At 38.3% G+C, this 13910-nt stretch overlaps 1 protein-coding gene across 1 annotated transcript in view; it reads right to left on the reverse strand.

The window, feature by feature from the left end:
- ACYP2 (acylphosphatase 2) overlaps positions 1 to 13694 on the reverse strand; it is a 28611-nt gene extending 14917 nt beyond the window's left edge. Inside the window, exons 1-3 of the mRNA XM_072410460.1 lie at positions 13431 to 13694; positions 10939 to 10955; positions 10085 to 10194 (exon numbers count right to left, since the gene is read on the reverse strand). Of these exons, the coding sequence (XP_072266561.1) occupies positions 10085 to 10194; positions 10939 to 10955; positions 13431 to 13545 (242 nt within the window). The 5' untranslated portion in view covers positions 13546 to 13694. The remainder of the gene's footprint in view (positions 1 to 10084; positions 10195 to 10938; positions 10956 to 13430) is intronic.
- Positions 13695 to 13910: the final 216 nt, after the last annotated feature.

Below are 13910 nucleotides of genomic sequence, written 5' to 3' on the forward strand. Positions count from 1 at the left end.
ATGTCCCATAATGTAGTACTTTGCCTTACTAGACACATTTACTATAGAGTAGCATTTTTATTGTTATTGATTTGGTATATGTAATGGTTTATTCCCATTGGAGACCAGTGGATAGACCTAACACAGGTACAGTTGTACTATGATACTGTAAAGGTGTTTTATATAATGCATCCCATTAAAATGTATGTAAAACTAAATACTGAATACATTTAAAAAGCTCTCTTTGTGCTTAATAATTGTAGTATTGCAAGCTGTTTTTTATATGTTGATGTTAGTAATGCTTTAGGGTTCCTCCAGCGGTTCCTGTGCTTGAACAACATGCGCATTATACATCTCAGGTCAGTTTAAGGGACTATAATGATTTCTTGGTATCTATAATGGTGACATTCTTCCCATTGGCAAGCAGTGTAAGAGGCATTCTTCTTACTGACCACCACACTAATGCACTGGGTATAATAATAATAATGCTGTGGGTATAATAATAGTAGGGGTTTCCTGAAGACCTGAGATTTACTTTTGTTATGTTAGACAGGTCAAGCAAAGCTGCTTTAGAATATACTCAATTTCTCTGACATTTCTACTGACCCACTGTGCTTCTTGTTATAGGGTGACTACTCTAAGCAAAGGCTAATCATGCTAGGGTAGTGTTGTCACCCTCCCATGTGCTTTTGATTTTTAATAGCAGTATGCCATTCCAATGAACTGTATACAATTGCCCTATTCAGACCCTGTCACCAGGCTGGAAGAAGACACAGTGCTTGACAGTGAAGTCCAGATGCTGATGGAACAAATAGGCAACTGTGGCTTTCACCGTGCCCATAACATTGGATCTGCAGAATCCAAAAGAATTAGCAATTTTTAGGAAAACATACCCAAACTTAACTCTTTGAAAATATTCATTTGGATGGACAAGGAGCCAAGAGCATCCACTGGCTGGATATTATAATACATAATGAACCTGATTTACTATAGCTTTCCAATAATGGAGAAGACGGCCTATAGTAGGAGAACCTGGGTGATCCAGGAAACTTGGGATATTTTTTTTAGATAATTTGCAATTAGTTGGCAAATGTTTAAACATTGGAACAGATCTATACCAGGCTTGCTGGACCACCCAGGTTCTCCCATGATAGTCTATCTTCTCCAGTTTTGGAAAACTTTAAAAAATCAGGTCCAACTACCCATCAGTTATACGATTTTGTGGGAGAGTGTTTAGATTAATTGAAACCTTATTCCGGAAGGGTGTGGCCAGAGATCCTTGCATGGCCCTGCTGCAATTTAGGCCCCCCCAATCAATCTACTAGTACCCAGTTTCCTCTGGGGACACATGTACTCCTAGCGGCTAAGCAAACTATTGCAAAAAAATGGAAGAAACAAGCTATCCCATATCATAGGTGTTGCTGCGATTAGACAATACTTTTTTAAACGAATGACTAGTATTCCAGTATTCTGAATGATACCTGAGAAAAGTTTTCAGCAATATGGGAACCCTGGAGAGTACATTTGTTGCCTAACATTCCTCCATTCTGGTAATGCTAATGATATGTTCTGGTTCAAGTGGGTTTAATTTTGGCTACTAACGGGCCACTGTCTCCCTCTTTTTTTATCTTTTCTTTTTCTATAAGGATTGCTGGGATACATCCAGATGTTTTTTTTTTCTTCTTCTTTTTTTTGGTTTTATGTTAACTAGCTTATTCCAACAACCATAAGTCCTTTTACACTAAAAAGTTTAGCTCAGGTATACTAAAGACAAAATTGGTGTTGTTAATGTATGCATTGTACCAGTTGCCAATGTTTTTATTTATTATATGATTTGTTGTCAATTTGTAAATACCCTGTATTTTCTTTGTATTTTGTTTCATTTAAATTTAAAACATTTCAATAAAAATCTATTGAAACAACAAAATAACTAAAAAAATATTTGGGAATACAATTTAATTTATTTATATGTTATATATAGCAATTGTATATAGCAATAATATACCACAGCACTGGTTCTTTGAATAGAAATTCCATGTTGCATTACAAGGCTTTCACATAATACAAATGTATCATGTTGTAATGTATATGTTGTTGAATAAATGCCCTTTAATGAGATATTACACAACAGAAATGTATTGCTATCTGCAGGCTGAAGAATAATATGTGCATGAGTCTGGTCAGCTCTACCTTACATAACCTTCTCTGCCTGCGGTATGAGATGTCCTGGAGCTATAATTGTTACTCTCTGTCAACATATTGATTAATAATTGCTCTGTGAGAGCACAGATTAACATTGCAGGAAGACTTTTGCTATAGCATTGGAGGACAAGCAACACATAGCAGGAGCCAGGTATCTCAATGACAATGGTACATTATTTGCTTTCTCATGGCTTGATCTCCTTGTTCCTCTTCTTTGCATGGCAGTTCAAAATGTCAGATTTGCCATTATTTCTATCTTGGTGACAATATTCACCTAGACAATAAGAGAGGCATAATCTCCCTAAATGGGACGTAGATAGATACACTTTAATAGCCCTTACGAGGTCATGTGGTCACTCATACACATACCAATTTTTGGCACAGACCATTTATTCTTTAATGCTTTTGGATTAGGGGCTTTGTATTATAGGGGTATATGAATTATGATTTTATTGGGGTTAAAGCTGGCCAGTAGCTCAGCACCCCATCTTCTCCAGGGCCCCAAATGATAGACTGGCAGGGGTTACACATATCTGGGATACTGTACATTTGTATTATAGGGGTACGTGACTGATTTTTATTGTGGTTAAAACTGGACAATGGCTCAGGACCCCATCCTTTTCCAGATCCCCAAATGACAAGTTGGCATGTAGTACATAAAGATGGAATTCTATGCATTTGGGGGATCCACAGCATATTTGCCAAGGGATTCATTTGTCTTCAATGTCCTTACAAGGTCAGAAAGTCACTCATACTCATACCAGAGAGTTTTTTTTGGCACTGACCATTCTATATTTCATGTTTTTAGAAATAAGGGTTCTGTACTATGCACTTTGGGTATTATGAGGGTAAAACACCAGTTTGTGGTGTCAGGGACAAAAATGATAGATTGGCAAGGATTACATATATTTTGAATATTGTGCATTTGAGGCTCCCACTTCATGCTTGTCCAGGGTTCCATTTTTTCTAAAACCATCCCTGTAGGTGTAGTATACTCTTTACTGTAGGACTCAAATAGCTGTAATATAGGTTCAGTACCACTGTAATGGTCTAGGTATGTATCCATGACTCCGTGACTCAGTATCCAGTTAATAAATAGTAAATAATAGTAATAGTAATAAATAATAAAGTAATCATGGAAACATAACCATTGACGTTTATGAAGAGAAAATGTTTTGCTTTTGTGCATGGGACAAGGAAAATGTGTCACTTGCGGTGGCTGAATATATAATAAAAGTAATATGAATAAGTTTCAAGAAAAGGATAGAATTATTAAAATGCGATTATATTCTTCATATTTCAAAGCTATTATTTTTTGTACATCCTGTTAATGACCTCATCCAGGTTTTTGTTCACAATAGAATGCACACAAACATGGGTTGCCTAAATTAGTCCCTAATTTCTTACACCAACAATCTCATCTTCCATTACACCCTATTTTCCAATCCAGTCCTACATATTTTCCACCACTATTGTAACATTTAGAGATGAAATAAGATTTGTTAGAACTGGGCTTTGACACAGGTTGCTCCAATTCATGTGATGGAAATATATACAAACTTCTGCCATTGCAGTATGCCAACATGTGTGTGGGGCTTCTTTTGAGGACTACTGTTTGTGACATACTTCTGGAAATTCCGCTTAAGGATTTATATAGTTACATATTTTAAAAAAAAGACATATGTTCATAATATTCAACCACCAGGGAAGTAAATATACTACAAACCGGCATATCCAGGATAAACCATATATGCACAGCCGATCTAGAGGAAGGCAAAAAAAAAAACATTTAAAGCCTATTTTACCTTGCTCTAACAAGGAAAAAACGCCCTCCTGATCCTGTGAAGCAATCAGATGTTCCCTGGATCAAAGTTTTAAAGTATTCAAAGTCAAGAGATCTGAACAACAGCCAGGGAACCACTACAAGGGTAAGGCCAAAGCTAAATAACCAATGATTGGTATAATTGGCACATAGCCCCCAACACACCATTTGCTAACTGCCAGGGTAATGCATCAGAGACCTCATTGATGTTCCTGCAAAGTTTGACCTTTGTTAGTTTGACAAATAGTATTTATTTGTATATATTTTATACAAATATTTTGTAGTATATATTTTATTGAAATTAGGCCCATAAATTTATAGGCAAACTACTGGCAGGGCAGGGTTACAATTCACCCGACCCTTCTGTTTCTCAGTCCTGGATGTGGTTATGCAGGTTTAGCCACATATCTGCCCCTAATCCCGGTGTGTATTGTGTGGATCTGATATTCTTTCTTGTTGACTGCACTAGTAAGGAGAAGGCAGGGGATATTTAGCATATAAATAACAGTTAAGAAAAATAGGAACAAGATTCTTGTGGTCTTTTTTCAAGTCTGTGTTATAAAAAGCTTCCCACAATGGTACTCATTCTCCATTCACACTGTACTGTGTAAGAATAGTCATTACAGGAGAGAAAATAAAGACTATGCAATATACCGTATATGTAACTGTACCTTTCTTAATATATTTAAAAATTAAGAATGCTCTTTGAAGAAAAGAACTAAATCCACTGAGCAGGTAGTCTTTGCCCTCTGATGGAACATAACTGCAATTTTTTTTTCTAATCTGCACAGGAAGCAAAAAAAACATTTAGCTGCGTATGGTCCATTTTTATTGCTCTATATTTTGAGCTTGGCTTCTTCCTCCAGTATATTCCTTCATATTTCCAGCCAGTGATGACTGAGAGGAGCTGTGTTTGGAGACTCACCCTTAGGCGTACTTTGTTATTCACACTGGACTATCACCAAACCTATCACATTACATTGGACGATATCTGTACAGCTGCACAAACATCTGTGATGTTGATGAGATCCACAGCTAGCTGCACTGGCAAGACAATATTCTAGAAGGAGCAGAAGCTGGAGAGACCCCATCTTGGGTATAGTATTACTTCTGAACTAATAGCACCGATTATAAAGACCTGGAGATTTAGCCTAAATACAGTAGTACGTAAGCAGGAATATGTGTATATGGTCTAAAGGAGAACACCCAGCAGGAATGGAGATATATTAATATCTGCAAAGACCCCACCTGGGGTTATACAATGCAGACATTAAGTGCAACTTCTGAAATTAATTTTATTACACAATATTTATATAGCGCTGACATATTACACAGCGTTGTAAAAAGTCCATAGTCATGTCCTTAGCTGTCGCTCTAAGGGGACATGTCCCTACCATAGTCATATATCTTTAATACTAAGGTCAATTTAGGGGGAAGCCAATTAACCTAATTGCATGTTTTTGGAATGTGGGAGGAAACTGGAGTACCCAGAGGAAACCCACACAAACATAGGTAGAACATGCAAACTCCATGCATATAGTGTCCTGGCCGAGTTTCGGACCTAGCGCTGCAAAGGCCAGAGCATTTCACCTCTGAGCCACTATGCTGCCCATGGGTAGAAGCTACTACTTATGGTGAACACCACGAGGCAGCAGTTCACAGGCATAAGAAAGCAGAAAATGCAGAGCAAGAGCCAGTCTGGATATAGCCTTAGGCTGCACTGCAGTGTAATAATGGCATGGCACAAACATGGCAATATGGACATATTGGTATCACAACTGTACACACAAGTATTAATGCACATTAAAAAGAAATGCTGAGCATTGATCACTCCATTCTGCACCAGGAGGATCCCCGCAGAGTGATAATGAGTTGCAGAGATGCAGTAAGAAGGAATATGGCTTCTGGTTATACTGTGCACATATATAAATATAACTTACAACTGTGTGTTTAGCCATATGTTTGCTTTGACACAGGTGTGCACCACACAGAGCCATCATTCTCTAAATTACATACAGGCCAGGGGACGCAGGGATGCCACAAATTCCATCAAGCATAATATACACTGTATACCTCTGAGGGTAATTTGGGCAATTATCCCACACTAAATATTACTGATGTGTTTCAGCAGCAATATTAGAGCTGAACTGCAAATGTGTAACCAATTACAATGCAAGGGCCCTCCTGGAGCTAGAACAACAGCATAGCAGCCTGTGTGCACTCAGTGGGCAGCTATGGCGTTGTCAAAATAAGGGTGTATGTTATGTCAGGGAAAAAAAGCAAAGCACGCTAGGAAAGCAAAAGAAACATCTGCACTACGCCTTTCAACACTTGTCGCTTACTGGTTAGAGAGTCCGGCTGTTAGATTATAATTTTCTCATCCCCAGCTCTGCTCTACTGTACTATACTGCCTGTTTCTACTATTAACCCCTTTATCGGTTACTACATCTTTTCGTTTAATATGAAAAGCTAAATAAACAGATAATTACACATAATACAGAAACAAATAAAAAAGTAGGACTTTAAATGCATTGTTTACCAATTAGACTTCACAACTCTCATATTACATATAAAATATCAAACTTTTATTAACTTTTAAATATAAAAGCTGTATAAAAGCAAATTACTAGGCATATGTTTTATGCAGATGGCCCCACTAGGTTATCTGTATCTGAGCTGCACACCATTTATGCCATACCTACTTGGGGATTGCATCCGTTGTATTATAGCCAATATACGACTTATTTGTTCTCTTTAGTAAGTGATAATGTGATAGCTCTACAACCAAATGATTTTGACTACCCTTTTGTCACTGTCGCCTCCGAATAATACCAATATCTATGCCTACCTGTTGCCTGTTTTTACGAAACCTTTATCTGTCTCTAATTTGAAAGTGTGGCAAAGAGATTTTCAAGATCAGGACATGGTGGACCATGCTATATGAGGATACCAAATGGTTAGAAAATCTATGATAAGAGAAATATGGAGGGAATCACAATTTATGATACTACATAGCGGATACAAAGTATTTAGGCATCTACAATGTCCTAAGTGTGATTGCTTTACCGAATCTTTAGCCCACTGTTTTGTCTACATGTTGCGGAATTCTGGCAACAACTACATACCTGGGTGGGCAATGTAGCAGGTTATACCATACCATACAACCCATCTCTTTTAATGTTTGTTAGTTGGGAAGAAGCTGTTTTTTCTTCCATACGCAGAATAGCCCAAGCCTGGATAGGTGTATGACTACTGGCGGCTAGACGTGCTATTATGCTATTATGAATGCATGGATTCAACCCGAGCCACCAAGTATGGAGCAAGTGGCCCAGATACAAGTTGTAACAGGATCCTATTTTATAAAAGATGTGTGTGTGTGTATATATATATATATATATATATATATATAGGAATTAAAATATGGTTTGTATGCATATATAAATTGTAGATCTCAGTTCAAAGTTCCTGAAGAAGTCAATCATGTCTATGAAACGTGTCAAACACTGGGATTATTGTTTGGGAGCACTGTTGTTTGTTTTTTGTAATTTGCTTTTAAACAGCTTTTTTATTTATATGTTAATAAACGTTTGAGTTTTTTTTGTAATATGAGAGTTGTGAAGTCTAATTGGTTAACAATGCCTTAAAAGTCACACTTTGTATTTGTCTCTGCATTATGTATGATTATTGGTGATGTGGCATCATAGATAACATTTTACCCTACCTGAGTACTGATTACATTTTGGATAGATAACACGTATAAGAGTTGTACGTAAAAAAGGAGTTATATTTCCTTCCATCTAGTCCCCTGATTAACACATCTGTGTCCCACAGCCCTGCCTAGGATTGGAGGGGACCTGATTTTTATCAGTACACCAATTGGCCATTCATCTGTCACTCTGCTTTTATTAGCATTCTGCTTGTACCAAGGCACACCTGTAAAAGTTAACTTTATACTGACAAAGTTTAAAATTTTAAAGTTTGCGGCTTTGCTGCTGACATTTTCACTGCGACAAGAGCTGGTGCAGGGAAATCTCCCCAATGGTCCCACAGATAGCAATAAAAACATAATCCTTCATTACTCAATGCAAAACAAATATAAAGATTCCGGCTTGAGTGATTTTGTTTAGGTCAGATTCAGTGGTGCTAACTGTACAATTTTATACATGTCAATATCTCTAAAGTTAAACTGACCGGTTTCATGAAATGTTTTTACAATTCTGGAATGCAGGCAGATACTTTGTGCTTAATCAAGAATGTCAGTGCTAATTAGAAATACTGGAGCCTACAACAGCTGGTCAGAAAAACTACATTAAAAAGTCATCTGTAACACTAATATTATTTTAGTTATGTAATCCTGTCCTACAGTTATTTCTTTAAACCAAACAAAAGTCTAGTCTGGGAATTCATATGCTAATGTATCTTTGTGTGCTACCATTAAGAAATATAAGAACACTTTATATCACATCCAGATAAAGACAAAAAAAAAACACAAAACAACAAATATTTTTCGGTAAAAAACATTTTAAGAGATATGAAAGATAAACCAGTAGAAACCTAGACCTAGCAATGACCAGTTGAAGACAAAGTCACCAAAGTTCCCATGTGTGAAAAGTGTATTTGAGCCCCTTATTCAATTATAGCCCAAATACGATCACCTACCCCATTATAGGATCAGGCAACTATTACTTCTCCACATCAATCCCGAATGAACACAAGGAGAAATGAAGATGCATTTTGCATGGATCGGTGTCGATCATAGCAAACACCAAACCAGGAGCATGGTCAAGCCATTATGAAGTATAACTCACAATTCTCATCTCCCATAGAAGTGAGCTGTGTCTTGATCAGGCGCAGGCAAACTATGGACCCTGGCAAAATACCGCCCATTATGCTTTTTTATCCGTCCCTTTGAAATCTCTCTCTACTTCAGCGGCTCAACTGAAGTAGAGAGAACATTCAACGGGCCGGATAAAACGGGTCCCCTATACAAATCCGGGGAATGGGATTGGGAACAACCCACCCACTCTACCATCACAGGCTCAGATCTGCGATGGGAGAGTGGGCAGGGTTGTGCCATCATGACGTCACATTCAGTGGCGTCATGATGGCATAACCCCACCAACTCTCCAATCAGCCCGTCTGCCAAATTTTAGATCGGATTGTGGCCCGAGTGAAAAAGTTTGCTCACCCCTGGTCTAGATCTACAAGACAGGTCTATGAACCTTCCCAATCTACATCTGGATCCAAATGGCCCCTTTGCAGCTGTCCAGATTGCACAAATGGTTAATCCACCACTGGTGATGACTATGAGCACCAATGTGAAATGCACATTATGTGTCCTTTTAGATCAGCCATTCTCAACCAGGGGTTCCTCCTGAAATTGATAGTTGTTCCTCAAACTGTAGATTCACCTCTCATTGATGAAGACTGGTGAGCTTTGGGTACAACATCACCAAGACCAGCTGCATGACTCTAATGTTGTTTTTTTTCAGCTGTAAAGTGGTTTTCTAACCACTGTGTAAGCATGCTGTAAGGGGGCACTCTTTCCACTGGCCACTAATTTAAGAGACTTTTTTCCCCACTGACCTCCAATAGGTTGATTAAAGCAGGGGTTCCCTAAGACCTGAAAACTGTGATATCTCTGGGGTTCCCCACTGGTAAAAAGGTTGAGAAAGGCTGTTCTAGATTGCACACACAATCACGGGTCATTGGTCAAGGTAAGAGCCCACACTTGCTTTACTTTAGGCACCAACAAGAGTAAATTGTTATGTTGTCTTGTGTATGGAAGAACCTGGCGAACTGGGATCATTACACTATAGGTATTAATACCCCAATGCTATCACAATGTCTGCAGTATCAAGATCTTCTATATCTGGCCATGGGATTATTATCACAGCAGGATAGTGGGGGGTCAATATCCAGCGTTCGGTAATGTCTGTATGACATTTTCACATCTTATTAGATCATTCACAAAAGTTGGTAAATTAGGTGTGCAGTCATTGGATGCAATGGAGGACTATTTAAAAAAATCCTGTGTCACAGGCTTTCCAATGAACTGCATAGAGCAATCTATGGACTTACATGGAGTTGACTCTGTCTTCAGGACCCTGTACCTGTCCCACTACAGTCCCTTGTCTGGTATTCTTAACCCATCCAACCACTCCAAGCTTCCTGGCTTCATCTTCTGTGTACTACATGAAACAAATATATGTGATGGTAAGTATACAAAAATAGGTCACTTCCAGACAAATGACTAGAATCACAAATGAAATGTTAAAAGGGAACTATTTCATCTACCAGGTAGCATTTCTGTCATTCTGAGATTTACTAGTCCCATTAGAAAGCCAGAAGGATGACACTACTTTTTCTGCTACAGTTGTTGATTTGTAAAGAAGTGGTGTCTTCCTGAACACACACCTAGCCTGCTGACTGTACAGTGAAAGAGCAGCATGAGACTGATAAGGTCATCTCCTATCCTCCAGAGAGCATGCTCTTTGTTAACATTTCCTGGCTGTACACCTAATTGGCTTTCAATCCTACCACGTCATTTGCCATACTGTGCCTCATTTAATAAAGCTCTCCACTGGAGAATAGACTACAATGGGAGGACCTGGGTGTTTCGACAAACCTGGAATGAATTTCTTGAAAAGCATTTAGTCTATCTTCCCCTGTCTTGGGAACCTTTAATAAATCCTTTACCTTTAACTAATTACTAAAATCACAGCTCACAGTACATTAGTGTGGTGGTCAGTGAAAAGAATGATTCTTACATTGATAAGTAGTGTGAAGAATGACACCCTGACAGATTACAAAATAGATCATTGGTGTCACCTAAACTGACGTGGGAGGCACACTGCTGGAGAAACAAACCGTATTATAATTGCTGCACACCGAGTACACTACACAGAAGTCATTTATAAACCATGAAATCTTACCATTCTGAAGCATACTCCTGTAAGAAAAGGAGAAAAAACATTAGTCAGCAATATTTTAATTGATGTTACCAGTTCTAAAATATATACTGGGGGATAAATATTTAAAATGTATCTAATGCCAATGTTTTTTTTTTGATTGAATAGAAAGTTATCACAAACTTTTATTGTATTGCTTTTGCCACCCATATAGGGGGATTATCATCGAGACAGAAAGAAAAGGAACAAGAGGCGCAGGTTTACCAAGAAACAAACTATGAAGATTGTGTTCACATTGGATGCCAATCCCTCCCAAGCAGCATGTTCCTCTTTACAATGCTCCATATGTGATGGGGCTCCTTGTTTTGCTTTGTCTAAGCTTTAGATCTGAGCTCAGTTTAGACTGAGAGGGAGCCACGAAATTCATCCGTACTTGCCATACCATTCAAAACATTAATCAATAAAAATGCCAAAAAAAATGAATATAAATAAATACATCCATGCAGTGTTCCCATTTTTACAGAGTACAGAGTTTTGTACTTATGAGTTGGTTTTTATGGGTCACTTGTCTATAAATGATCTTTTGTGCATTATTGTTGGTCACCAGTAGATGACGCTGTGTCTTCATATGAAGTGTGTTACAAGCAGCTTGCCTTTGAAAGCTCTGATCTGTCAAACCAGAAACAAATACAGTTCCAGGATATGCCACTAGGTGTCACTCAGGTATACACTGAGATTATTTTTCTATTGGCATTTTGAAAGCATAAAAATCTTGGGTTATATTTGAGTATATAGGGTAAAGCGTATGCAGTGTTTTTTTCAGATGGGAGATTATTAAAATAGTATTTGTAGGTACAGGGATTGTGCATTGTACTTGATCATCTAATTATCATAAAGGTCCTGAATGCCTCAATGTCCGCTTTAAAACAAAAGGTATAAAACCAGAAATAACAGTAATATTTACACATTATGGGAAGACAAACACTGGTGACAGATGTCCCCAGCAGGACGACGCAATAAATTGCTTTATTAGAACAACAGTGCAGTTTGGTATACAGACCAGGAGGATGACAAGTAATAAATGAAGCCCACCCAGAAAACATCATCCACAAATCCAACAGTTACAAATGTTCTGCTGGATGCTAGAAGCTTGCAATGAGTTCATTTCCTCGTTCTCACTTCTGTATAATAATATTATTAAGAGAGGCTCTGCGCTCCCCACCCAGAATATTAATGATTTGTCTGGATGGGATAGGTTGTGCAGAGGTTATGTAAAAAGTGCTTCACCAGGCAGATCAAAATAATGGAGATTTTCATTTTTATGTAGAAACATCTGAAGATAGCTAGAAAATTAAAGTGTACCTGTAGTGAGGATGAAAGGATTGAGATAAACTGACTGCAAGATTGTAAATGTTACCTCAATTAGAAACAGCCTCCTAAAAGCAGATCTAAACATACAAGACAAATAGCTTTATAGTAGCTTTAAGTATTCCCCCATTAGACAGTGCTTGGTCCTGGTGTTCGGACATTTAGATTCCAAGTTCTATAACTTGGTTTTATTTTCATGTAGATTTTTTTTGGTTATTTTATAGCAGATTCGCTGGGGTTTAAGCACTGCCTTCCTTAACCACTGCAATTGCAGTGTGAATTTTAAGACTCTCATTATGAGAAAATCTGATGCTGCTGAACTGCTTCCATAGATGTTAATGGAACATCTTAGATTTGCCAGTAGTTTGGAGTACCATAGTGAAGAAGTAGATGCCCCATGATGCATTGGGACCAGTGCATGACAAATGGGAAAAAATGCAATTGCATGCTGCAAATGTTTGAAACCTGTCAAAAAAAGCCAGGAAATGTTCCTGGATTCCAAGTAAATGCCGGCAATGGTTAACCCTATGGATGTCAAATACCTGCGTGAACTTAGACTATGAGGCGTAACCTAGCTATTGTATACATAACCCAGAAAAGAGGATTTATTCTGGGTAGTGCATGCAATACATGTCTCCAGCACAGCAGTAGTGGAGGAGATTTGTTTTTTTTACAGTTTAGTAACATTTACAGGTCTGCCACCCACCCTGTACAGTGAAAGGAGAAGCAGCAGACTAATAAACTCATCTCTCTGCATGTTCTCTCCTTCTATCAGCATGCTTCTGGTCCTGCAACACAGCTGACTGCAAAAAGCTAATTGTCAAATTCGGTATTTATACTGCTTGCATTTCTAATGCATTTAATGTTGTAATATGCATACAGAGCTGCAATCATTCGGTTATTTTATTATCTGCCTGGCATTTAGCTTTAAATTGACATTAGAATGGATGGTTTTCAGTAAGAATATGTGCGCTTCTACAGCACCAATTATTTTCTACTCTTCTGTATTCAGCATGAATAGCTCCCTACAACAAGCTATGTTTAGACATTGGCTGACTTTTCCTAATCTGTTCTCGCTCGCAGGAATGCGGTGAATGGCAGCCTGTTCTTTCATCGAATGAAAATGAAGCATAAAAATTCCCACCTACCCTGAACACGGCCAAAAACTTCATAATCTACAGATTTCAGAGTGTTTGAGGCTTTGGCCAGGCCAGACATGGTCCTACAAGTGAAAACCAGAGCCAGGATCAGGGCTGTACGCATTGAAGCAGCAGCTGAGCTCCACAGGGTGACATCTCATCTTACAGGTGTCACGATGCAGCAAATCGACCAATCAGAGAGAAGTGTGAATGCAGCCAGGCCTGCAACCATCTGGGCGTTCGGTCGTCTTAACCGCTGCTGTTCCAGACCGTTCTAAACAAAGGGCTTCATCAAAGCTGACCAGAACAGCTGAGATCTGTTCTTTTTTTCAGTGATTTGGAATTCATCTCCTTAAAGGAGAACAAGATAATAAATACAAAATGCAGCAATTAGAGATTGCAAGGCTGCGATAGATTTCGGTAGATATTTTGTGATCATTTCCACTGACAGTAGAAGGAATGAGCATTGTACACACAGAACTGTTTTAT

Source organism: Pyxicephalus adspersus, chromosome 4 (genome assembly GCF_032062135.1).
Source record: "Pyxicephalus adspersus chromosome 4, UCB_Pads_2.0, whole genome shotgun sequence".
Taxonomy (NCBI): Eukaryota; Metazoa; Chordata; class Amphibia; order Anura; family Pyxicephalidae; genus Pyxicephalus; species Pyxicephalus adspersus.